Genomic DNA, 26,723 nt, shown 5'->3' with positions numbered 1-26,723 from the left:
AAGGTGCTCCTTTCTTTCCCTGCCGTTGCTTCTGCAGGAACCTCTCGCCCATGGGATTTTGCTTCCCACACCCCAGCTTATGGGTGTAACTCAGCAGCTGCTTCTTACGACTCACTCAGTATTTGAGAAGTCCCTCTCTCTTGGGCCCTCAGATCCCCATCCCTCAGGTAATTTCTTAGGTAATTGCAAAGTTGTGTATTAAAATGGTCTGATTTCAATAGCATCTGTTTGATTCTCTCCATGCGGTTGGTGGTGTGCATGCGTGTATATAAATGTACTGAAATCGCCATTGACAAAGCTATCGATGAAATGTCAGGACATGACACAGCAATAGTTAGATAAGCCTAAATAGGTCAATACTTTGAAGGTTTTTACACTAGTGCAGTAGCTGAAAGTGAATTATATAGTACTTAGGGATGAACCGTCGTGGCAGCCTGTCAGTTTGCTAAGTGGGCCAGCTGTGCTCTGTTTCCAAGATGGCATTTCCAGGCATGCACTCTCTGTTCAGGAGACCCACCTAGTTGATCCGGCCATTCACTTAAAAAGATGGCAAATAAGGAACCAGTCTTTCTTGACAAAATGGTTGGTGTTCATGCCCAACCTGTAACCGTTATCGTTTGACATTTCTGTCTATGGCCATGCAATGGGCGTGCGTGTGTGTACTGTATGGAGAGGTTAGGCACAGTCCTGCTCTAGGGCCTCAGTCCTGCAAATACTTAAGCACGTGGATAATTTCATGCACATGAGTAATCCCGTTAACTTCAATGGGACTATGCGTCTCAGCAACATTACAAAGATATGTAAAGTATTTGCAGGATCTGGGATGTTGCCATGCCACAGGGAAAAATTACATTTGGCAAAAGGAAAGGAAGGATGGAAATATACACAAAATAAAGAAAGCAGGTTTTCTTGTATCACATGTTGCACATTATGTATGTTCCTGATTTTATATGTGGGACTGGTAGCGTCTCCGATTGTTAAGATTGCCCAACACTTCCTATTAGAAGACCCTGTTTTCAGTTGCTTACAACTTTGCCAAACTTCAACCATTTGGGATGAAATGTTACATGCCAGGTATCTGCTTCAGGTTGAATTTTTTTGAAAATTTCAGCCCAAATGGTTCAGCTGTTTGTTTTCCCATGCTAAAAAAGTCTGACCTTTTCTTTCAGCATTTATAGCACCCCCAAGCTTTGGAGCAGGGACTGGAAATTTAGCAATGAGCAGCTTCTTTGCCATCCCTGTGAAAATGTGCCTGAATTTGGCCTAGTACAGAGGTCGGCAACCTTTCAGAAGTGGTGTGTCGAGTCTTCATTTATTCACTCTAATTTAAGGTTTCACGTGCCAGTAATACATTTTAACGTTTTTAGAAGGTCTCTTTCTATAAGTCTATAATAAATAACTAATCTATTGTTGTATGTAAAGTAAATAAGGTTTTTAAAATGTTTAAGAAGCTTTATTTAAAATTAAATTAAAATGCAGAGCCCCCCGGACTGGTGGCCAGGACCCAGGCAGTGTGAGTGCCACTGAAAATCAGCTCGCATGCCGCCTTCGGCACGCGTGCCATAGGTTGCCTACCCCTGGCCTAGAAATAACACTTTGAAGAATCACAATTTGCATACGCTCAGTAGAAACTTCTTAGAGTTTAACAGCTAAAATTTCCTAGGATTCCTCCTCAGAGAACATGCTCCATCCCCTCACAGATCGTACATGTCATAGAATCATAGAATATCAGGGTTGGAAGGGACTTCAGGAGGTCATCTAGTCCAACTCCCTGCTCAAAGCAGGATCAATCCCCAACTAAATCATCCCAGCCAGGGCTTTGTCAAGCCTGACCTTAAAAACCTCTAAGGAAGGAGATTCCACCACCTCCTTAGGTAACCTAGGTGACCAGACTGCACATGCACCATTTGGACAGAGCAGCTGAGTACAGTACAGCCCAAGGCTACAGGGACAAAGCCAGCTGTAGTAACTGTTCTGGGCCAGGGTGAGTCTGGGCAGTGGAACTGAGAGCAGGCAGCCTATCTCTTCTGTGTGCTCAGAGACCCCACCCCTGCTGGTACCTTGGCAGAATGGATGAGAAAGCTGCCTTAGACAAACGCTGAGAGAACAAAAAGTGGAGCAGTGGGGAGGGAAGGAAGTAGAGTGGAACATGCAATGTGGTGATATTGGGATTGGAGAGAGAAGAGAAACTGGAATCAAGGGGAAACTCGGAGCCAGTTGGCTGGGGGGACACTGAGATTGGATGAGGAACTGGGGGAGAAGGGGAGACTGGGACTTGCTGGAGAAGGACATGGAGACTAGGAACTGGAGTGGGTGGGAACAGTGGGAGTGGAGACAGATCTGACAAGGAGCTGTGATGCAGGGGGGAGAACTGGGACAGGCTAGGTAGGCAAAGAGATTGGGCTGGGCAAGAGAACCTGTGAGGGAGTGGCAGTGGGGAGATTGAATGAGGAGCCCAGGAAGGAAGACCAGGACTGGGAGCCAAAGCAGCAAGGAGAGGAGAGACTGATTGGAGAAGGGGCTGGGAACTGAGACTGGCTGGGCAAGGAGATTGGGACTGGATGTGGGGAGGGGAAGACACTAAATGAGGAGGGGGGAAGATTGGGACTTGGGACAGGGGACTTGGATGGGAATACTAGGACTGGCTGGCCAAGGAGATAGGGATTAGGAAAAGAAGTCTGAGGAGTGGAAACTGGGATTGGTTAGGAGAATAGGGCTGGAACAAGGAGCTAGGGTGGGGAAGAGACAGGACTGGGACAGGGACAGTTTGGAGGTGATGGGGCAAAAGGGATCAAACATGGGGAAAAGGGGCAGAAGAGTGTGTGCCCACTAGGTCTCGCCATTCCTCTGCTGTCAGTAAATATCTTTGAAACCTACTGCCAAAGTGTCCCATCCCCTTCTAGTGCTGATCCACATAGAGGATACCACACTACTGGAATCAATTTCTCCATTAGCTCAAGTGGCAGGGGTGCATGTGGTGGATCTAAAGTTTCCTACCTTGCTAACAACCCATATGGGTGTCAATATGACACCATATGATGAATTTCTGGTTTTTAAGATTTTTTTTTTTTAAACCTAGGATATTGCGCGCACACACACACATATGAGAAAGGGGAATGTCTTAGGAAGGTGGGAAAGTGACTAATTTTTGGAAAGAAGTGAGTTTGAAGCACAACTTGAACAAGAAAAAAGGGAAGAGAATAGTGTGGCATCAATGATCAGAGAAGACATTCCAGGCATAGGACACAGCATGGGAGAAGGCATTGAGATGGCTGAGGGAGAAGAAAGCATACATGAAAGAGATCTGTACAATACCCTTTAGCAGCTGGTAGGTGATAGTTGATGCCAAATATATTCCATAATTCGGTATGCTCAGGAAGGGCCGGACTGATGTAGTATAAAGACTGATCCTCTCTCCACAATAGAATGCGTTCCCGTGCAATTATTCTTGAAGTCTTTTGTGGACAATGTGGGGAACAAATGTATGTAACTTTTCCCAGTGTTGCACCTGACTTCTGTCTCAGCAGGACTTTTGCAGAACTTTTTTCCTGAGGAAGGGGTGAATTTTAAACAAAAGCCTGCTTCCTTTACACACTTGAGAGGTCCCATGGTTATCAGATGTGACTATTTCCATGAGTAAGGGGTCCAGTTTTGACACTGTTATTATTTTCAGCTATGGTTGTAAAGATAAAGTATTTCACTGTTGAGAGACTGTCCTAAAATAGGACCAGTAATGCTGATGTTTATTGTTAGAGATGGCAGCACATAGTAGTACATCAGGACTGTTCTGGCAATTGACCTAGAAACGTGCTTGCCTGAGTTATTAAGCATCTGTGTAAAAGATTATACTTTTGTACTGTTAGACATTTCTTATCGAGGAAAATACATTCATTTATTTAAATATTTATGGTGGGTCACTAAATTTGTGCGGAATATATCGATTTGGGTGGGCAATGGGGTAGAGTCAATGTAACACATGGCCTAATAGTTTAAAGTCTAAAGTTAGGGTCCTAAATATAAGTAGCCTTAGTTTCAGGAATGCTAAGCACCCACAAATCCCGTTGGGAGCCGCAGATAAAAAACAGGCCTATATATGGATTATGAACCTAACTTTAGATATGAAAATTTTGGCCACAGTGTGCAGGATTTAATGAATCCTAGAAGAATGGTGTTGAGAAAGGGTAGGTGGAATAGAGGGAAGATGGGTTGGGGAACAGTCCTGGCTTCCCCCTATTCCACCTACCCTTCCTCAACACCATTCTTCTAGACGTAGCACCATCTTTTGATAAGATCATTCCATAGTGTTACCAGGACTGGGTGAAAGACTAGGGTGTAAACATGAATCTGTCCAAATCATCTGTATTTACATCCCTCAAAATGAACCCAACATTGAATTTGAGATAAACACTTTTGTCACAGCACAGGCATCATCATTGTCTCCACATCACAGTACCCCGCATTCTGGGAGCCCATTGCTGGAGTGTGGACAGTGGGAAGAAGACCGCCATCTCCCCCTGTGGCCAGCCAGAAGAAAATATCCCTATGCTCCACTAGCCCTTTCAGATAGAATAGCTGCGGGATGAATTCCTGGTCAGGATTATGGATCTTTGTGGAGAACAGTAGAACTAAAGTTCTTTGGGTTCACTTGCCTCCAATTCTGCAGGTTGAACATAGTTTATTGCAGGGGAAGGAGTGTTATTGCGTCATCATCACGTTATTAGTAAATAAAGACTGAGGGTGAAATCAGTAGGAGTTTTGCCATTGACTTCATTGGGACCAGGATTTCACCCTAGGTGTAAAACTGAACATACAAAGACAATATGGGCACATTTTCAGTCACAAATTCTGGTGGGACAACAGGAAAGACATGCTTGTGTGGTGTCTGGTATCAATACATTGCTCTTTTGATAGTGTAGAATGTACTTCATGTGGGAATCATAGCTATAACCAGTGGACATAATTCCTCTGAGAATTGCAGTATGTGGTAATCTAACACTTGTAGAAGAAAATTGATTTGTTTTCCTTTACAGATACTGGATTTGGAACCCAAAATGGAGATAGCTGAAACTAAGTTTAAGAACAGAAAAAAAAATCAGGCCTTAATCCAGTATTAAAACAGTGAGAAATTGGTTCTGAGACCCTTAATCCAAATCCTTAGAATATTGCATGCATATAAATGGTTGCTGCACAGTAACACATTATACAGCACTTCTGGAGCATTCTGAATCCCTAAAGCTTAATTTCCAATGTAAATTAAACTCCAAGAGAACACTTCCTAAACTTTTTTGCCTTTAGATGTTTCTTCCAGGGCTTCAACAGATGTTTTTCAACTTAATCAAAAATTGCTAGAATGGTTGCATATACAGCATATTGATTTTTCTAGGAAATTATTACTCCTGTATTATGACTCCTTATCAAGTTTACAGCGGACACAGTGAAAGTGAAAGTGTCTTTCAGGTGTCTACTACACTTAGAAGGAAGTATTTTAATTAACAGTCTGTGCCCACGACAGCATTGACAACACTGATTTCAGTGGAATCATACTGGCATAAAACTGGTATATCATAGTTGGGATCAGGCTGTATGTCATAGAATCATAGAATATCAGGGTTGGAAGGGACCTCAAGAGGTCATCTAGTCCAACCCCCTGCTCAAAGCAGGACCAATTCCCAACTAAATCATCCCAGCCAGGGCTTTGTCAAGCCGGGCCTTAAAAATCTCCAAGGAAGGAGACTCCACCACCTCCCTAGGTAACGCATTCCAGTGCTTCACCACCCTCCTAGTGAAATAGTGTTTCCTAATATCCAACCTGGACCTCCCACACTGCAACTTGAGACCATTGCTCCTTGTTCTATCATCTGCCACCACTGAGAACAGCCAAGCTCCATCCTCTTTGGAACCCCCCGTCAGGTAGTTGAAGGCTGCTATCAAATCCCCCCTCATTCTTCTCTTCTGGAGACTAAACAATCCCAGTTCCCTCAGCCTCTCCTCATAAGTCATGTGCTCCAGACCCCTAATTATATTTGTTGCCCTCCACTGGACTCTTTCCAATTTTTCCACATCCTTCTTGTAGTGTGGGGCCCAAAACTGGACACAGTATTCTATGTATGTCTTGGATATAGACTATATTAGTTAAAAGAGAGAGAGACAAATTATATCAAGGATTCATATATAGCAAGGATTCGTGGAAGAAATAGTCTTGTCTCTTCTCATTTCAGTATATTTTTGCTCCCTGGTTGTATTGAGGGCTCACTCCCATATTTGATCTCTTTATGGAAACTCACCAGGCCCATCTATGGACTCTCCCAATTTCCCAGAAATTTACTCGAGTCAAACATAAAGAGTTGATGGTAATATGAGATTGTACCTAGTATGAATTGTTTCAGGTCATTATGTTCCATTCTTTCAGGAATGCCCACAATTTTATATTTTATTTTTTGCACCCTCTATTTTCAGTCATCTATACAGGTAATTTTATCCTCCAGAGCAGGGATGGCCAACCTGAGCCTGAGAAGGAGACAAAATTTACCAATGTACATTGCCAAAGAGCCACAGTAATACATCACCACCACCCCGCTGCTCCCAGCGCCTCCTGCCCACCGGCAGCCCCACCAATCAGCAGCTCCCTCTCCCTCCCGATCAGCTGTTTCATGGCATGCAGGAGGCTCTGGGGTGGGGAGGGAGGAGCGAGGGCACGGCTGGCTCAGGGAAGGGGGTGGGAAGGAATGGAGTGGGGGCAGGGCCTGTGGCAGAGTCAAGGGTTGAGCAGTGAACACCGTCCCCCAGCACATGGAAAGTTGGCGGGTGTAGCTCCAGGCCAGGAGTCAGTGCCTATACAAAGAGCCGCATATTAACTTCTGAAGAGCCGTATGTGGCTCCGGAGCCACAGGTTGGCCACCCCTGCTCCAGAGCCTTGTTGTGGGTAGTTACAGTCAATTAGATCTCAGTCTCATTCTGTATGGAAAAGATGCTAGTCTCCACCTCAATATCTCTTGCTAATTTTCCTGATATTTTCCCTACCATCAAAAAGATTCTTTTGATATCCCCTATCTCAGAGGTTGTATAGCAGCTTCAGCATTTTCCTCAGTATCTTGGATTCTGAAGCATTTCCCCGCTCCTTTGCTCTCCTTTTATAGACATCTAAATGTCTCCATCAACATTGTTAGCTCCAGTGTACAGAAACATGTTGTTAGAAGTTTTATAATACTTCCCCCTCACACATACCCCAGGTCAAGTTTGTAACCGAGACCTTTACCAACACCTCATTAACATGCAGTTTTATTAAATTCATTATTGCTACTGTTGTGGAGGGAGTCACCAGATGGCACTATTAAGCATACTCTTACAAAAAATTTTTCTTAGCATGTGTGCAGGGTACAGTCTGGTATAGTTGTTAGTTTTGTGATGCAGTTGCATTGAGAGTGGTGAACAATAAACTCTCATTTTAATCTCACTAACAAAAATCAGTTCTTGAGACATAGTTTCCTCCTGACAACTGGGCATTGCTGCCTTGGTTAAGATTTCTGAAAGATGGGATTGCCTGTGTGCCATTTGTGACCACCTCTGTTGCAGGACTGGAGTATATAGTGTAAGAGTATATAATGTATACTAAGAAAATACCTTAACTCCATGGGACTGACAATCTTCTGCGACAGGAAACCAACATGCAAGACCCCAATATCTACGCCTTCTCAGCAGAGGGGTGACAGTAATATACATAAAGGACTAGTTTGGGCCTGGCCCCTCTCTGGGTATGAAAAGGAGGGAGAGGACTTGAGTATTTTTTTCCTTTCCCAGTCCTACCTCTCTGGTTGGTGGCCAAACACAATAGATCAGATTTTCATCAAGATTACTCAGATTTTCACCAGAATAATACCATTGACATCAGCAGAGTTAATGTGGATTTATACTGAGCAGAATGTGGGTCAGTGAGTCCAAGGGGACTGCAGAGTTAGCAATGCTATTAGAGCTAACCTCTGGAAAGGAGGCAGGTCAACAGCCACTCTTTCTTATGCCAGCCAGAAAAGCTGGCCAGACACGGAGAACAGTGAACAAAGGTTGGTGTAGCAGCCATATTTTCTGGCCTCCAGGACTTCAGGAGGCAGTTCTGTCTACAATTTCCCTTTGGGGCAGGGTGCTTCCATACGTCACCTAACCTGAGGTAATGCCTTAAAGCTAAATTTGAGCCGCAAATTAGAAATTGGCAGAAGCTGCAAAGTTGGGATCTCTGTCTAGCTCTGAATCCAAACTTCCCCATAGTTGGAGAGTGTCTGGGTGCAGGCTTAATTCCATCCCTGTATAAAATAAACAGTTCTGAAATTGGATGAGATTTCATGAGATGGCAGTATGAGATCCTGTCAGATACAGTGTATTTTTAGATGAGGGCTCCATTGACTTCAGTGATCAATGTACACCAGCTGAAGACCTGGCCTAAATAATGCAATAAACTCTGTAGTTGTAAAATGTTTGACTGGATGATTAAATCAATGTGTTTGAAGGCATATATATATATATATATATATATAAAGTCAAACATTTATTATCCTCTGTCAGGAATTGCAACATTAATTAAAACATCAGAGGGCAACCCAAGAAAAGTGTATTTAGCACAAATAAAAGCCTACATTTTATGGTAGGCAGCATTGCCTGCACATAATTTTAAAAGTAAGTTGCCTCCTACAAGTTTTTTCTTACTTTCTAATTCATGTGACTGTCATACGATAAAAAAAAATCATTAGCCCCCAATAGGTTTTGTGCCATCGGTTTAATTGTGTGCATGAAAGATTGGACTCCTTAATAAGCTGAATTAGTTCATGGACCATTACTAAAATATAAGGGAATGGATAGTTCCTACTGAATAGTTTACTGCCGTGGCCCAAGTTTTTAATCCACAAGAAAAAAATAAGTTTGGCTTGAGTTACTCTTTTGGCAGCTGAATTATACCCTTGGTGACAACTTTCATTTAAAGTGTAATAAACAATACTTCCCCTGCTTCCTCAAGAGAGGGTATAATAACAGAGTGCTACCTGAAGGCCTGGAGAAGGGAAAAAGGCAAAAATCTTAAGATTTATCTATCTACCCTTTAGCATAGAGAACAACCTATAGTAGTAAAGTTTTCTGATATATAGTATTTGGGGCCATTTTTCCAGTGTGTGGACTCACTGGTCATAATGGCAAAAAATGTGCATGCTCCCACTGGGTCCAACACTCAGGTTCTGCTACCTTTCCACCCCACCGAACTTAGGGGCAGCTGGGGATGGCTTAGCCCTGGTATTTGTAGGAGCAGCCTGTGGGCTGCCCTAACTTGCACTGGTTAGAAGGATCCCTTAAGGGAGGGGTTCTCAAACTGGGGGTTGGGCCCCCTCAGGGGGTCGTGAGGTTATTAAATGGGGGGTTGTGAGCTGTCAGCCTCCACCCCAAACCCTGCTTTGCCTCCAGCATTTATAATGGTGTTAAATATATTTAAAAAGTGTTTTTAATGTATAAGGTGGGTCGCACTCAGAGGCTTGCTGTGTGAAAGGGGTCACCAGTACAAAAGTCTGAGAACCCCTGCCTTAAGGCCTATTTCAGAGATCCAGGACTGCCTGAGTGGAATGCTCCAGCCAGACTCCATGAATAGCTACTATGTGAGGGGGTCAGGAATGGGTGGTGTAGAGTTAGCTACAACAGCTTTAAACCAATCAGGGATTCCCAGCTGCCTTATTAGGGTCGTTCTCTGTCCCCTTCATATCACCTGGAGCTAACCAAAAGGGACCCATCTACCTTCGTGTGTGCAAAAACTACCACGTTTGCATGACTAAAACATTTGGTTTTGATCATGGATTGGATAATTACACAAGTCCCAGATCTGTGACTATGAATGTCTGTTTACAAGCACATGAGATTCTTCCTTGGCAATGGACTTGTGGTCTTTTTTGTAAATGCATCCTTATGCCCACAATTGACTGTTTGTCCTGTTCCATCCCAGAATGTTATAGCTATGACAGATCCTTAAAAACCCATATTTCTAACTTTCTTTTTACTAATAGTTTTTCCCCCCAAGATCTATACAAATATTCAAAGTATTAGGCAAATCTTTAACAATGGCTAAGCATTATTAATCATAGGGTTAGAATAGACTGCAAAATCTGCAATTTTCCTGTTTTTAAACCACCAAGGTAAATATTATCAGTTCATAATTTGCTTGCAATTAGTACTAACAAATGTAACCACTATTTTTATTAATAATTTTGCAAACAGATGAAGGCTGCATCGCTATTATATTAACTAAGCCATATACCGGCGTGGCCAAATTGTGGCTTCTGGAGCCCCCCACACCTCATCATTCCCAGCTAACAGACGGGGAAGAGGGCGGGAGCTCAGGGCTTCTGCCCTGCAGCGGAGTCGTGGGGCTAGGGACTTCTGCCAGAGATGACTCCTGCCTGCTAAGAGACAGGGGGCACAATTTAAAGGTTCAGCCCTTCCAACAGCTTGAGTCACATGACCCCAGGCACCCTCCCCTCTTTCCCTCAGCAGCTTCTCCCTTCAGCTCCCTGGTGTAAGCAGTGACCAACAGCTGGGTGCTGCAGGGAGGGGCCTCTGCTTTAGCTCATTGGGGAGAAGCAGCAGCAAAAGCAGCTGAAGCCTGAGCCTGGGCAGGCACCTCCCATGGGGCTGAAGCTCCAAGACTTCCCTCCCCCCAGGGCTGAAGCCTGAAGCCCCAGCAGTCATGCCCCAGCTCTCAAACTTCTGAAGATTGTCATATGCGGCTCAGTGGGTCAATTAGTTTGGCCAGCCATGCCATATGCAATCATACATAGCAATATCATTAGGGCAACAGCAAAGTGAAGTCAGGTGTAGTATAGGTTAGAAACATTCTTTGGTTTTATTTCCTCTTTTTCATACCATCATGTGTCAGAGAACACAACTGAATGGAAATTGCCTATACAGAATTAGGCAGGGAAAGGCAGCATGCTGTGACATGTAGCTTTACTTCTCTTGGAAGTGAAAGGAAAGTGACACTGGTGTTCTGAATGAGGTCTACCATTACCCACTGTAGGTGGTAAAATCAGCTTGTGAGGTGCCTTTTGCTTCACTCAGCAGCATGCCTCAGTCACAAAACACTGCAATTTAAAGTGTAAAATGTTACAGTGCACATTGACAAGCAAAATTGTCAACCCTAAGCAGGCAAAAATCATGAGTCAAGCTTCCCAAATATGAGATTGTCTACAAATAATAAATTGGGGTTCTTTTTACTTGCCTTCTGTTTTTGAGCCTTTAGCATTCACATTTTCAGTTTTTCTCTGCTACCATAAGGGTAGAAACTTGCTTGTTTTTTTTTAAATTAAAGTTAAGATTCTCACCTGACTCTAGGAGCTGGGGCTTTAAGAAAATGTATTAAATATGACAAACTTGCAATAAAATCATGAAAGTTGGCAACACTGCATCAGGCACATAAAGTTATGCTAATAATGTTGTGTTAATGCAAAAATACTCTTAGTAAATTGGGCTATGTGTGACTAATGATCACTGTAGTCACAAATAGGACATGAGAAATGGGGACACACAAATGCTACTAAGCTGTTTGGAGCATGCAGTTAAGGCAAAAGTTGTTTACTCCCTCATTCTGCAAAACCCACTGGCAGTGCTACTGCACATCTGGTAAAGAAATGGCTAGGAAATCCATGCTTCATTGGGGAGCCCGAATGATGCAACTGGTAGACAACAAATATTTCCGGAGACACTTATACATGGTCACAGATCTGAGTGGAGCACTGATCATATTGGCATAGAAAGCATCAATGCAGAAACCCTGCACACAGACAGATCTGTACATAGAGAGACGCCAAAACTAAGCGGTGTCTGGTGTATCTTATGCTGACTTTATAGGGTTTGAGCCAATGCCTATTGCAGTCAATGGCTGCAACCCTCTTTTCTTTAGTGGAGCAGGAGCAGGCACTAAATGCTTAGAGATACATCTGCTCTTTTGCATTGTTCTCACCTGTCAAAGGAAGTTCAGCACTGAGCCCATTAAGTGGAATGCAGTGTCACTGTGAAGAAACTAGACAAAAATCTTGGCTGTCCACAACCTTAATTTCTTCCTTGCCACCTTCTTCTCACTGTATTGAAATGGGCGGCTACGACTTTAGGTTTTTTAACTTCTGCTTTGATCGCAGATGAGCTAATCCCCTGAAAGAATGAAAAAGGAAATATTAATGCTACACAGCACTTACGTAGCACTTTACATCTTTGAAGTGTTATCCAAGTGTTAATTATTATGACCCCCTACGTGGTTAGTCTGATTGGATTCTATTTCTGTAACAAGGAAGGTTATTGTAAAATGACTGTACTTGGACAGCAGCTTATTGTTTTTTAAACAACGATTAATTTTATCCAGTGTGTTTCAATTCTTACTGTGATTTTTTTTGCCAAAGGAAAATAAGTATTTTATTACAGAATAGAAGTGAACAGGTTTGAAAAGATTTCTCGCACCTCTGAACATGAGGATGTTAGGAAGTCTGTAGGTAAGTCATAGCGCTACCATCATCACTGCTCTGTCTTCCTGCTCTGGACACTGCCAAGGTCCTACCATCTCTCCCTGGAAAAAACAGCACCAGAAATACTTACTAGATGATGATGTGACATCTGTATGAAAGGGTCAGCATGGTTGTTCAGAATACCTGTGTATAGGTGGTGTAAATCAGCTAGTTCATCTTTACCTCACATCTAGTTCAAGTTAAAATTACTTTTGTCTTGAGAATCCTCCAGCTGACTTTTAATGTGATTAAACCATATGAACAATGGAATATATTGTCAATTAAATGTAAAATGTAATATATTATATCAGTTTGTTTTGATTACCATTTTATTTTTAAAAAATCCTAAACTTTGAAACATACATTAATATACCAGTAGTCTGGAAAGTTTCTTTCAGGCTTAGGTAGTTATTAATAATAAAGATGATGTTTGCGCTCTCAGTGAAATATACCTTTATACTTTTTCACTGTTTGATCTAACAAATAATCCAACAATCTAATGTAATTAAAGTCCATTAATGTTTGCATTCTAGATTATTCATTCAGTAAGTACTCCTTTTCCCTCCAGTAGTAATATTTATAGCCAAGGCAATAGTTTTAAGCTTTTGGCTACCATGATATTGATGGAGATGAGTTTATATGGATAGATATACTTGTGTGTCAGACTATTTGTCTTACAATTACAACGTGTATAAATATCAAAGGTGAAAAGTTGCAGGGAGGAAATGGCATGCAGTAACTGTTAGAGTATGCACTAACCCAGCTGTTCTTTATTTTTCTTGCCAAAATATCAAGTCTGATGATGGTACAAGCAACAATAGACACACCTTTTCTTTAATAATCACAGCTAGAATCTTGCACTTGTTGTGAGGAGGATGAAAAGGGATCGTACTTGTTTACTTTAGGGTAAATAATACTGTATTTTTTGCTTTTGTGGTTTGATTGAGGTATCATTTCATGACCTCATGACAATCTCACATCCATCTTTAGACTTTTTGTTTTCAATTTCAGTCTATCTCAGATTCTGTGGTTCAGTCATCAACTCTAGAAATGAAGTTTAGAAAGGAAGAACTATCATAACTTTAACTACACTGTATCATAACAGTGAAACACTGTCAAATCTGTTTAATTATAGTGACAATTATGAAACAGCAGCCTTGCGAAAGATACACACTGTCGATCGGAGTTGGCCACCCAAGTGACCTTTTGTCTCTGGAAGTCCCTCTTCCCTTGTCCCCTCCGTCCCCTCCTAACAACCAGGACATGATGGTTTTCTTATTTGTCCTCAAAATATTAGCTTTATCCTGCAGTCTTTTGGTGTGCAGATCTCCCATTGGCTTCATCAGTGTTGAAATACACATACAATATGGGCTGCAAGATCATACCAAAAAGGTGGTGTTCTTCCTAAACATAGAGCATAAGGTGACTTGCAGTCAGGTGAAGGTTAATTGATCTGCTTCTAAATTTAGTTGGGATCAAGGTGAATTAAGGTAGAAACCCTGGGACCAATGTGTCAGGAGCTGCCAGAGTACACCCGAAAGACTGAGCAGGAGAGAGATGTGGGGTAGCTGATATGTATTGGGAGGAAGTGTCAGTAGAATACCAGGAAGGTCATGGAGACTAGCAGCTCTATGGGAACCTTTTCAGAAGTGGAAGAGTCTGGCAGAAGTTTTTGTTATCAAGGCCCTTTTTAGCCTTCCTTCACTCTTGGCCGGAGTTTGTTGATTTCTAAAACATCTTAGACAGGGGTCGGCAACGTTCGGCATGTGGCTCGCCAGGGTAAGCACCCTAGCAGGCCGGGTCAGTTTATTTACCTGCTGACATGGCAGGTTCGGCCGATCGCGGCCCCCACTGGCCGCGGTTCGCCGTCCCGGACCAATGGGGGTGGCGGGAAGCAGCGCGGGCTGAGCAATGTGCTGGCCACGGCTTCCCGCCGCCCCCATTGGCCCGGGACGGTGAACCGCAGCCAGTGGGAGCTGCGATCGGCCGAACCTGCCGCGTCAGCAGGTAAATAAACTGGCCCGGCCCGCTAGGGTGCTTACCCTGGCGAGCCGCGTGCCGAACGTTGCCGACCCCTGTCTTAGACAGAGATTGAATAGAACGAGACTCCAGGATCCAAACACTGGGGAAGCTTGGATCTAGATCGTGGGCTTCTCTCTGGATTTAAATATCTGTGGTAAACTGACATAAAGACTTGAACATTAGTCCCTTTTCTTGTCTTCTTCCAGGTGAACAGGAGCCAGCAGTCAGCAGTGATTCTGATATATCATTGATTATGGCGATGGAGGTGGGACTGTCTGATGTGGAGCTTTCCACTGACCAAGACTGCGAAGAGGTGAAATCATGAAAAACAAGCAGAAAACCTTACTAAACTAAGGGTAGGCATGAGGGGCAGGGACAGAGTCAGCTTTCTAGAATTTGGACCAGTCACATATACACACTCACACACACATACACCCCTCTAGAACACTATCAATCCAGTGCACTCCATTCTGAGATGGTCATGAAAAAGCAATAGCAACAGTTGTGTCTACCTGGATGCAGTTTCATCATCTACATGTGTCTATTTTGTTCACATGGAAGATGAAAGCTTATTGTTTTCCCATTCGCTTAAAAGCAATCCTGTACCTCTTCAGTGGCTCGTAAGTGTACAACTGAAATGACAGCTTGAGTGTTTTCTACTCTTGTTCATTGTTTTTTTAAAAGAAGATGATGTTTATTTATAGTTGATTATCGATGGACACTGTTTGTTTGTTTGTTTTTTTCGTTGACTGACCCCAGCTTTTCCAAGAGTTCAGTCTGGAAGTTTGAATTCCTCTTCTCTAATCATTTCATGATCTGTCTCCAGGATTTATTATTGCCTTGACATTTCTGCATGAAGTATGCATGGCTTTGAAAAGAAATAGTGCTTCAGCACTCTGTATTAATATGAAGCCTATTTTCTTTAAGATTTTAAAACCTTTAAAGTGGGTCTTGGAGATTATATCTTCAAGAGGCCTTTATCCATGTGAATTGAAGCCCTCAATTAATTGACATTGGTGTATTGTTGTTTCAAACAGAATTATGTTGGCTTCCACTTACAGAGCTCGATTAAATGCACAGACAGTAACATGTGTAAGAGAGAAAAATAATGGCACTAAACTTCATCCTGTAGTTGCTATATTTTCTGCCATTGACAGCCTCTGGTATTAATGGCCTTCCTTGTGACTTCCTTGTTCAGTAGCTGGAAAACAGGATCTAGTTTAAAATCAGGTACTTCCTTAAATTTAAAAACAAAAATCAGCAGACCAATGAGTGTCTGAGCAGTTTCAAGAGGGCGCTTGGTAATCCTCATGTGGGTATTTGTAGCTGATGGAAATATTTTTAGAAAAGGTCTGAACTGTAAAGATGATTACAATGTCAATTTCCAGAATAAATAGTTAAACCAAGAGCAGCTGGACAAATTGTTTACCTTCATATTTTTAAGTGCAGTTTTTGCACATAATTGTTAGCAAACACAAGGATTTAGGTGAATCTTCAGTTCACTGCTTTCTAGAGACCTCTGAATGTGGCAGTAGGAGTCACATGAGCTGCTGGTATATTTGAACCTGAAAAAAATTTAAACAGAAGAATTCAGGTTTTTTCTGGCTGATAGTTTAAAAATTAAGGCATCGTATGAATGCCAAAACCGAAGTCTTTAACTATTACTAGCCTGTCTTTAACTATAACTTACAGAAATGCACCACTTATTGCTAATTATTCAGAGGGCAATTTTATGTTTCAGTCAAAATATTCAAGTGCAAAGGAGGACTTTCAGCTTGTTGTTTATAAGAGAGTGAACATTTTCTTTTGACAGTCAAATGATTTAAATCACATTACCCCCTTTTGAGCAGGTCAGTAGAATCAACAGCACATGGCTCATAAACAAATTGCAAGGAAAGGAAAACTATTTTCACCTAACTGTATTATAGCAGAATCTCAAAACGCCACTATGTTCTTTCAGCATTGCCATTTTAATCTCCTCTTTTCAGGCATTTATACTTTAACTATAAAAATTTACTCCCTGCTGAAACATGGCACGTGAGGTCTTACAGTAGGAGGAATTTGTTTAACAATTTTTTTTTTTTAAAGCTAGTTGATTCTTAAATTACAGGATGGGTGAGGAGGAGGGAGAAAGAGAGTTTGCTGTCCAGTTATGACTCACTTCATTTTGTAGATGAAATTTTGAGTGTTCTTAGTCCACACAAGTGAACTAGGAGCTTTCAGCAAAATAACCCAAGCTAATGACAATTCAAAACTGTGGGCCGGTGCACATACCATTACCTTTTTATAAACAGTTTTTAAAATATATCTTTTTGTTTTATTAAAGGGACATAGTCAATTGGAAATCTAGTCAGTTTGAAAAGCAAGTTAAAGATAATGTCAGACTCTTCACCTGCTTCAGGTCACCATTGCCAATATTTGTGGTTTTATAATCAGATTTTTTTAACTTTTTCTGTTCGTTGTTTCTCTGTGAAAGATCCACACTAACCTCAGGGGGAATGTGACTGACTGACTGACTGAAGTGCACCCCTGGGCACAAGATAGCACATAAGCCCCACTTAAGCCCTAGAAATAATACTGAAATGGGATGTAAGTGATGTATAGGCCTTCTGCACAGGGATGAAATTCACCTAAATTAGCTATACTGGGGAAATAAGGAAACTGATATACACAAAGAGCTCTCAATACACAAAGTAAACAAACTGATGAAGTAGAGAGAGAGAAAATTCACTCATCTCTCCCAGTTATAGTCATCTTAGGAGTTACTTGGATCAAGAGTAAATTAAAAAAATGTTCTGTCAGAAACATGATGTTTAAGTTGACTGTGACCCTTAACATCAAATATTTGCAGACTATGAATAGACAGAACAATTAGAATCATCCTTAAAGCCAGCGCATGGATTGCAGTGTAGCTGACTCAAAGCATTTATTTTATTACAAAACTTTTGTTAAACTAATGTCAAGGGTGAGCGTTACCAGTTATCTCTAGTCATCTCATATTGGGATGATCCCAACAGTAAGGCAGGCGAGGTCAGTACTTCAGTGAGGGATGAAAAAAAACCCTAACCCCTTGATCTGGTTGGGACTTAGGCAGATGTTTAAAGCTAAGCACATGTCGTGAATGGGGATGCTTTCCTAAATCAGGACCTGATTGATAAAGTGTTCTTTGTATTTGAAATTTGTCAAGCACCTTGGGAATCTTTGGCTGAAAGATTATTACATTACGTTATTAAACCCACAAAATCAGGGAAGTTAGTGTTAAGCCTAACTCTGCATAACTCATCGTACTGTGCAGTGGTATACTGTAATACATATAGGCCCCAATCCTACAAATATTTATAGAGATAATGAACTTTACTCATAGGAATAGCCCATTGACTTCAATGAGGCTACTCGTGTGAGTAAAATTAAATATGTACATAAGAATTTGCAAGATTGGGGAATATTTTGCAAGATTACCCTCTGTTTGGACCTCCCTGTAATTCCTGCATAGCGTTATGTTTAATATTGGGGTTCAGTATTAAAGGCTCAGTCCAGCATTGGATATCAATTGACTTCTGGGCCTCAGATGCTGGCTGTACAGCCAGCCTACCTCCTATCCAGAAAACCAGTCAGCCTGCCCTAGGGAAGTGGCATGTTCATGGAAATAATCCTCCTCCCTCAGATTGTAACGCTCTGTCTACTGTCTTTTTCTCTTCTTCACCACCACCACCACCACCACCATACCTGCTGGCGCTGCAAAGCCCATAGGAGTTACTAGCTACTCCTAGGGCTAGAGTAACCTCCTGCACAGTGTCACTGGCTGGGGAGACAGATCAATGCTTTAAGGATATGTCTACAATAGAAACGCTACAAATGCAGTACTGCAATTGTGCCACTGTTGAGCTGTAGTGTAGACACTCGCTACAGCAATGGAAGGGGTTCTTCCATCACTGTAGTTCTTCCACCGACCTACTGCTGTCTACACTGAGGCTTAGGTCGGCTTAACTACATCCTCTTGCTTCTCCCCTCTCTTGCTGTTCTTTTCATCCATGTGAGTGTTTCTCTGATTTCCCATTCACAATGTGGGTGAATGGTGAGAAATCTTTAGCTTCTCCCTGGATGAATTTCATACCGAATAATACCTTTAACACAACCCTTTAAAATGTCTTCCAGTTGCTGACCATGTTCAGTATTCTGCAGCACCATTCCCAAAAGCCATTGAGCTGATCAGAGACTGTAACTTCACCTCTGGGGAAGGCCCAGGCTTGGGCAGCCATGTAATGCAGAGATAGTTACTGAGGGGGTAGTTTCTCCTTTGGATAAGCAGCAACCTCTGCAGCTGTGTAACTTAGGAAGCCTGAAGACTCTTCAGGGACCAGCAGCTGAAGATGTCAATTTGGGCAGACAGAGCCCACACTGTGAATATCTCATGGTTTTTGTGGGTTTAATTAAGCTACATTCCAAAAGACCAGTTGAGTGCATGAACCATGTAAAATGTGCATGGACAAAACTCCGCACTTGGGGGAAAAAATGCACTCACAGGTTATCCGATTTACACATACAAATACTTGTCTGTGAACACAAATATGGGGCTTGTGCCATGTGCCATCTGTGCATCAATTCTTCCTGGCTCACCCATTCTGCAAGGGGCTGAAAAATTGACAAGAAATGTTACTTTACTTTTTTTCTGATTTACAGTAGTTTTAGAACTTGGGGGAGCACAGGGACAATCATAGGTCAATAATTTGTAGACAGAATAAATTGATTTCATCTTCCTGGTCTCTACAGTATTGAATCCACATGTGTATGTGCACAGACAGAATGATATGATTTTTAAGAATGAATTGTAATGAAAACAGCGGGAGATAGAAATTTAGTCAGTTTTTGATTTAGAGATAGTGATACAAAAAAGCTAGTTTAATAGCTTTTTAATTGTTTAATAATTTAATTGAAAACTACTGAATTCATGTATGGGGAAAGCAAGGAGGAGGGCTTGGTTCTATCACCAAGGTGATAGTGTTGTTAGGAAGTGGACCCTAGGACCTTTATAGGAGGTTTTCCATGGACTTCAGTGAGATATGGATCCGGCCCACAGGACAGCGGCTTTAAGAGGTTAGTATTTTAATAGGAACTTGTCACTTGTTACATGAATAGTTAGTGATATATTCTCATTTCTGATAGAGGTGGGCCCAAGTAACAGACTTTAGATCCAGATTGGAATTCGAACTATCCCAAAATTTGAAGGTGTCAGGAACCAAGATTTGGTTTAGGGCCATCTCAGGTTTCTGTTTTATTCACCCTCCTTCTGCTCTCCTGAATCAAAACCATCTTGTCTAATTATGAATTCTTCAATTATTCAAATAGAGCTGAATTTCCCTGACAGGCATTTGCAGAGTGCTTTACACATGTATGTGCCCTTAATTAGCAAACGTCAGCTACTGATTTTCCAGAATATGGATTTTATTTGCAGTTTCTATTCAATGTAGAAACCTTAGAGTGCAGTAATTTATTTGTATAGATTTTCAGACCTACATCCCTATGAATTTTCTCTGTTTAATGTACGTTGCATTACTTCTGCCAGGAAAATTTGTGATTAAAAGGCAATGATCAGGGCACAGGCTTTTATATAACACAGGATGCAAATGCTGGTCTTGACAATTGGTCAGTGTTGCAATGACAATGTATGTTATGTACAGCCAACACAAATGCATTTCAGCTGAGCAGCTGTGAATTGCCCAGATTTTATTTATAGGTGGCTTTTTCCTAACCAGTAACTGTCCCTAGGAAAATTTAGGGCTAAGCAAATAGGTCAGAATGAGCTATAAGGATATGGCCATGTGGTCTGGGCATATAAAGGTCGGCACTGGCAAATGATCATTTACTGATATTTATTTCTCCTTTATTAGTAGTGTTTTTTTTCCCCATGATAGGGATGTTTCTGCAGATATCTATAAAAGAGAAGGTTGCAAATCCGATAGGGATGCCATGGCATCATGAATATATGCCTTATCCAAGTTGTTCTGACTTTACATACTGAAATTTTAGCACCAGATTTTCTGGTGTGATGCATCCACTTTGCACCATACCCCAAGTGTATTTTTGGCCCTACAGCATCTTAACCAGTCCACAGGGAATCACTCTAGTGTAAGACTGTTCTTCCAGAGTCACACAGATGATATAGGGGCTCTTAGCCCTCCCCACTCTCTGTTTTCTGTGTTGCAGAGGGAAGGGGGCAAGGCTAGGATAACACCAGTTTTCAGCTGCATTTTTTGCCCTGGTGGATGTTGCCAACATAACTTAGAGCAGCCATTAGGTTGCTCTAACTCATCACAAGAGCCTTAATCTTCCCAGAATAGCAACAAGATTATGAGAGTGGAAATGTGAGCTTTATGCCAACTTTGTGTAGCACCCCTGATATGTGCTATATGAAGTTTACCGACACCCCTGGATCTGGCCTGTACTGCATATAGGGCCTGATTTTTATTTACACTAAAGGCTGCTTTATTCCACTTTGGCAGTGCATAGAGGCCTCAGTGTAAACAAAAATTAGGGCGTCTTCTTTGTCTGCAACACAATGAAGTTTAAATGCTTAGTAAAAGATAGTGCCCTTGTCGTTTGAGGGTTTCAGGGTAACCTAAGCACTCATATCAACACTAATGAGGCAAACAGTCTTAACAGCTGGATTGTTAAGGAAAACTGAGCATTGACTAATTTATTTTAGAGAGCCAAAGAATTTAACCATATATTGGTCAATTAGTGTCAAAGAATTTAATTGATTTGCTTAGAATAATAATTTAAATAATGAAATATTTTATAAGCGATAGGAAGGACAGGGTGACACTGTTACGTTAGTGAACTTTTTTCTAATAGCAGCAGTTGATCCAACACAACTAGTTCTTTTAGTTTAGCACATCGTTGCCTGAACTAATTGATACTTTTGCAGTTGAAAAAAGAACACCAGATGGACTTTTTAGTCTGGAATTTGTTCATGTACCAGATGGTACTTATTGATTGATGAAGTGGATAGTTAGGGAGATGAGCGCCCTCTGCAGCACAGTTTCTAATCTGCCAGCTAGAGTTTTCAAAGGACTTACTCATTACAACCAATACTAATTCTTCAGCAACTGAAAATGTGATCCATATTTAGCAATGTAAAAGGGGAAGGTGCATTAAGGATCCCATGAAGTTTCATTGAAAAGCCAATGAAAGAACTTTTCACCTGAAAAAAACTCAGTGTTTCTCAAATATGTTCTTTGTGATTCGGTGGAGTGAATGCAGAAAAAAAGGAAGAAAGAACGTTTTTGCTTACAATTTTTAAAAAGGCATCAGAATCAACATACTTCTTTGCTATTAATGTAAAAGGTTATTACAGTTGTGAAATATCCAAGTGTTTTGTATGTGTACATACTCCCATCCTTACTTCCTGTTTTATGTTAGTTACCTGAAATGGCTGTACCATTTTATAATTAGAAATATAAAGAGGGGACAGGGGTGGGGAGGGGTTGTTATTTTTTTAGCAAGATGTTCCTTGTATTTAGTGAACATTGAAAATGATTTTGTACTTGTCAAAATATACATTCCATCCATTTCCAGAAAATAATTATTTTTATTTAAAATAGTTTTTAAACAAAAACAAAAAAAAATGTGGCATCCACTTAGCATGCAGTTCATGAACAGAGCAAAAATATTCCGGTCTCCGGCAATGGCTCCACAGTTTTATCTAGTGATGTATATTCCAGCAGACCAGTACCAGCAAATGCCAATAAAAAAAATAAAATAAAAGGAAAGAATAAAATTTTTAACTCCTTGGTGTATTTTATTTTGTGTTTCAGAGAAAGACCTGCATATCTTACTGAAATTATTTCCAGTTAGAAAACTGTATTATAATAGTGAAATATTAAAAATTAGAGCATAATCCTGCTTCTCATATCTTCCTAAAAGCTGACGCAGGGGCTGTTGTTCCTACACGCAAAATGTATGTTTTGTTTTGCTGAAGATCTGCTATGATTAAGGTGTATTTTGCAGTGAGCCTCCTTAGCTGGCTTTACAATCCATTTCTGCAGAGCCTACAATGTTTGCTGTAATGGAAGTTACCCCTTCACCTCTGCATTAAGAAATGTTTCTATCATCCAAACAACCTCACTTTGATATGTGAAACATCTAATGAAAACCCATGAAGGAATTACATGGTGGTATTTGCATAGACAATTTTTAATTACGCATTCTTTGCTAGCTGTGAATTGTCTGCCTAAACAATGCAGTAGTGGTTTGTGAAGCAAGACATTTTTCTAAGCTTTATTTTCTGTACAGTATTGCAAATGTTTTTCAATTTTTAGTTAAGTCTTCGCTGTTATTTTATTATGCATACATCTCCCCCTTCAATGCACTTTATATCTCTTGAAAAATATGGGAGTCAGAGAACTATCATCTTTAAAGGGATTTGCCTGAAATCAAAAGGCACAAACTTTTATTTTGCTTTAGTATATACTGTAAATGCTTAAGAGCATAGACAGTTGGGGGAAATGCTGAAGTGTTAAGACTGATATTTGGAAACATTCAGTAGTACCACCTGGCTATTTTTGTGAGAGGGTTATAATGTAAATATGTGAGACTCCGTTATGTACTAGTTAAATATTGCAGCTATAAAAGTTAAGATTGTGAATACTAAGAAATTTTATTGCAACTTTTTTTAATAAAAGTGGATCTGATGACTGTGTCATTCATATTTCCAAACAGAACTGTAAAACCAGCTTTTGTTGATATATGAACATTTCTAATGCTTTCTTGTTGAGTTCTTCTTCAACTGAGTCTGGAGTTCAGAGAAATCAGTAGCACAACTACAACTAGGCAAAAGTAAATAAATAGTTCTGCTGATGAAACTTGACTGCTGCTATTGCAGTCCTTTGGATTCTTCTGATGAGACTACAAATTGTGCACCAGATAAATACATCCACTAGGGAGAAGTTTGAATTCATGTTACTTGTGACACAGGTAAGATCTGAACTCAGGTTTTCCAGAGGGAAAGGCTTGTTCAGCAATCCATTGCACTAATTAGCCCCTGCTTTTATTTTTAAAATAATCAAAGCATGTTTATGCTCAGCAGACTGGCTCAATGCTGCTAATGCACAGATGGAGAAGATGTTAAACTGAGGAACTTTCTCCTCCCTAGATGCTTTCCGTCTGGAAGTAAAAGATGTGATGTGTCTGTTCAAAGTGAAGAATTGGCTTGATGCCCTGGTTATCATTTTCCTCTCTTGCACAGCCATGGACATGAAGCCTTGATTAGTGCCCCCATGATTCAAGTCTGCAAAGCTGTGGGAGAGCTTAACAGGGGTTATGCTGGCTACATACAGAATCATGGCATGAGCAGAAACTACTTCTCTTTAAGAAAATTAAAAGTGTATTTTAGCACCTATGAAAAGAGCTAGATTGAAATCTCTGGAGGGGAAGCACTGCTTAGCCAGCACAAAGATACTGCCCAATCAATGGTAGTCCCAGCTTCATCCTGCCTAACCACACCTAGCCTGGACTGTTCATCTGCAGTAATTTAGAAGCTGCTCGTTTTCTGTGCTTCTCTCCTGAGATTGCCAATAAAGATTCCAGTTACTTCCAGTTGTGGTGGTGAGTTAGAGATATGAACACACATAAATTGGATGGCGGTCATTTCGCACAGATCTCCAGAACACCATCAGGTGGTGAATTTCCCTGGACCAGTACCCTAAACATGAATACCTCCATTTCTTATTACTGGCCTTGAGTCACCCGGTCCCTCAGCCTATAAGAATCAAAATGCTGCACAAAGCAGGCTGCCTAAATTTCTTCCTAGGGGCTCAGTTGTGAATCAGCCTATTTGGGCAGGGAAGTCGGCGGCACAAGGTGTCCCTTTACTTCCCTGTAAGGGCTACCCATGTCACAGGTTGGAACCTGGCTGGCGGAGCAGCCTCCCTAGGTGAGCTGCTCCACCTCCTGCACAGAGGCCAAAGAACTGACAGGCTGGAGGGGAATGGGTGCATGCGGGGCTCTGCTTCCTTAACACACCAGTCAGCACAGCTGAGTTGCGCCAGGGAGCTGGAGGAAGTGGGAACCAAAGTGTGACTTCTAGGGCAGTGCAACTATAAATATTCAGGGCAGCCTGTGAGGTGCCGGTCTAGCTGTAAGTGATCACAAAACCTTTGCCTTTGCAAACAGCAGGAAAACAAGGGAAAGAAATACTTGTTTGTTCGCAGTCAGAGTGGAAGAAAATTCCACTGTACAGTAGTAGCTCCTATGGTTACTGTTCACGTGATGAAGCAGGAGTTGATGCAGAATGGGAAGCCACATATGATTTAATATGGCTTTATCAACAATGCTGGGAATTATTTCTATCACTGTTACAGCTGTAGGCCAGTTGGTAGATACAGCACTGGAGTTCCCCAAGAGCTCTGGTACTGCAGCCACTGTGGGTAACAGACTCTGGATTCCTAATCCAAGGATGGAAGCAATAATCATAACAATAAACCCAGCGCTGTCAATTAAGAGAGTTTATATGTATTATCGTTAAGGAATCTGGTCTCACTCTTTCTCGCACTGTCCCCTCCCACCTCACTCCTTTTGTTTTTAACATTGATTTAATAAATGGTCATGGGAGAAACCAGAGCCAACTTTCCTTGGCAGACAGCTGTGCTCAGTTGCTATGTGAGCTGCACGCACAACACAGCTGTCATTGATATTATAGATCTTATGGTGGTGACGATCTCAAATATCTTCGAGAAGCAATACAATTTGAAGCCGCTGGGACTGGCATTATCTAAAAATAACTAGGAGAGTGGAGCAGTTTAATTCCAGGCTGTAAGCACATACTGTAGGTCTTAGATTATATCACGTTTTATCTGTGATATATGGCCTTAGTCCTTTTTCAAAATATGACCATAAAAATGTACCTCTTCCCTCTCTGATTGTCTCTTCTGAAAGTGATAGACCAAATTCTGCTCACATTTGCACTGCTATGACTCCTTATGATGTAAAAGGGTCTCCAATGCCCATTGAAGTCAATGGAAAATGGGCTTTGGATCAGGCCCAAAGAGACTTACTCCTAATTTACACCAGTGTAGCTGAGAGCAGGATTTGGCCCATTGTTTTCACATGACATACTGACTGTGTCATTAAAGAAAGAAAGCTTTGTGTTATACATTCATATAGTGCCCCAAAGGGGCTACTGTTTGCTTGATAGAGAGTCTCATGAAAAGCACCAAAAGATAAGAGCAAAGCAAGGATCTCTCTGGAACAGACTGTGAACTATAGGCCCTGTAATACGAAGAGAAATATCCCACAGTCACTATACACATATAATTTCTTATGGGCCCCAAATTCATTGAAGCACATGCTAAAGTCAAGCATGTGCCTAAGTGATTTGCTGAACTGGGGTCTTAAAGCACTTAGGGAACTTTAACAACTAATGAAATAATCTTTTTTCATGAGTTAAAAGGAGTACTCTCCCTCCATACAACCTTATCATTAACAGTCCACTAATTAAAAAGGAACAATGGGGAGGACATTAGCACCACACAACATAAGACTGTCATGCAAAACTGAGGGTCAAAAGTTGTGACTCAGCATACGTACCTGCTTGATAATATTTGTGAAGTGAATGCTTTCTGTAACAGCAAAGAATCAAACATCCGAATGTTGTACAATGACCTCTGCCTTTCAGAGCTTCTGGCTACACTGTGCATGGACTGTGTAGCATTTCAGTCTCTTCATTACTTATTGTCAGACTTGGATCCCAGCCTGCAGCGCAGGAGGAAGGATGTGTTTGCTTGCTGTATAGCATGTGTGTATTGAGAGATGACTGCAAAGCAGATTGGGTGCTTCCTTTTGTGTGACATGGGAGAAAGATAGGAAATGTCTTTGCCAAAAGAAACAAGGGAGGAGGGCCTAGGTGAAGTATGGACTTGTTGGATTCCACTGTTTTAGCCAGTCTTGGTGGGCCCAATCCTGGACACATTCACTGCGAGGTAGCCCCACAAACCCACTTATTACAGTTAGTAGCAAACGTTTGCAGGTTGAAGCCCTCGGCTTCCTCCCCCACGTAACTTTTGAGAAGAGCCTGTGACCTGTGTAAGCACTTTGAAGTGCAAACATGAATTAGCCCTGAACAGGAGCCAAAGAGCTCAGAGCCAAATATAACCTACCCCAAAGTTCAGGAAAGCAGCATGATCAACTCGT

The 26,723-nt window shown here is 41.4% G+C and overlaps 1 protein-coding gene and 1 long non-coding RNA gene across 2 annotated transcripts in view; one reads left to right on the top strand and one right to left on the bottom strand.

Moving 5' to 3' along the window:
- The window catches only part of RNF150 (ring finger protein 150), a 214,931-nt gene extending 198,956 nt beyond the window's left edge, over positions 1 to 15,975 (top strand). The window contains exon 7 of the mRNA XM_034772760.1: positions 14,744 to 15,975. Within this exon, the coding sequence (XP_034628651.1) occupies positions 14,744 to 14,862 (119 nt within the window). The 3' untranslated portion in view covers positions 14,863 to 15,975. The remainder of the gene's footprint in view (positions 1 to 14,743) is intronic.
- Positions 10,959 to 26,430, bottom strand: LOC117878512. Its single transcript, XR_004645992.1, has 5 exons — positions 26,121 to 26,430; positions 15,967 to 16,102; positions 12,472 to 12,577; positions 11,981 to 12,168; positions 10,959 to 11,102 (listed from the first exon to the last, which is right to left on the bottom strand). It is a non-coding gene; the product is annotated as an uncharacterized LOC117878512 (long non-coding RNA).
- Between the last annotated feature and the right edge of the window lie 293 nt (positions 26,431 to 26,723).

The sequence above is a fragment of the Trachemys scripta genome, chromosome 5 (genome assembly GCF_013100865.1).
Source record: "Trachemys scripta elegans isolate TJP31775 chromosome 5, CAS_Tse_1.0, whole genome shotgun sequence".
Classification (NCBI taxonomy): Eukaryota; Metazoa; Chordata; order Testudines; family Emydidae; genus Trachemys; species Trachemys scripta.
Note: the sequence above shows the minus strand (reverse complement) of the source record. Positions and strands in the feature narration are given on the sequence as shown.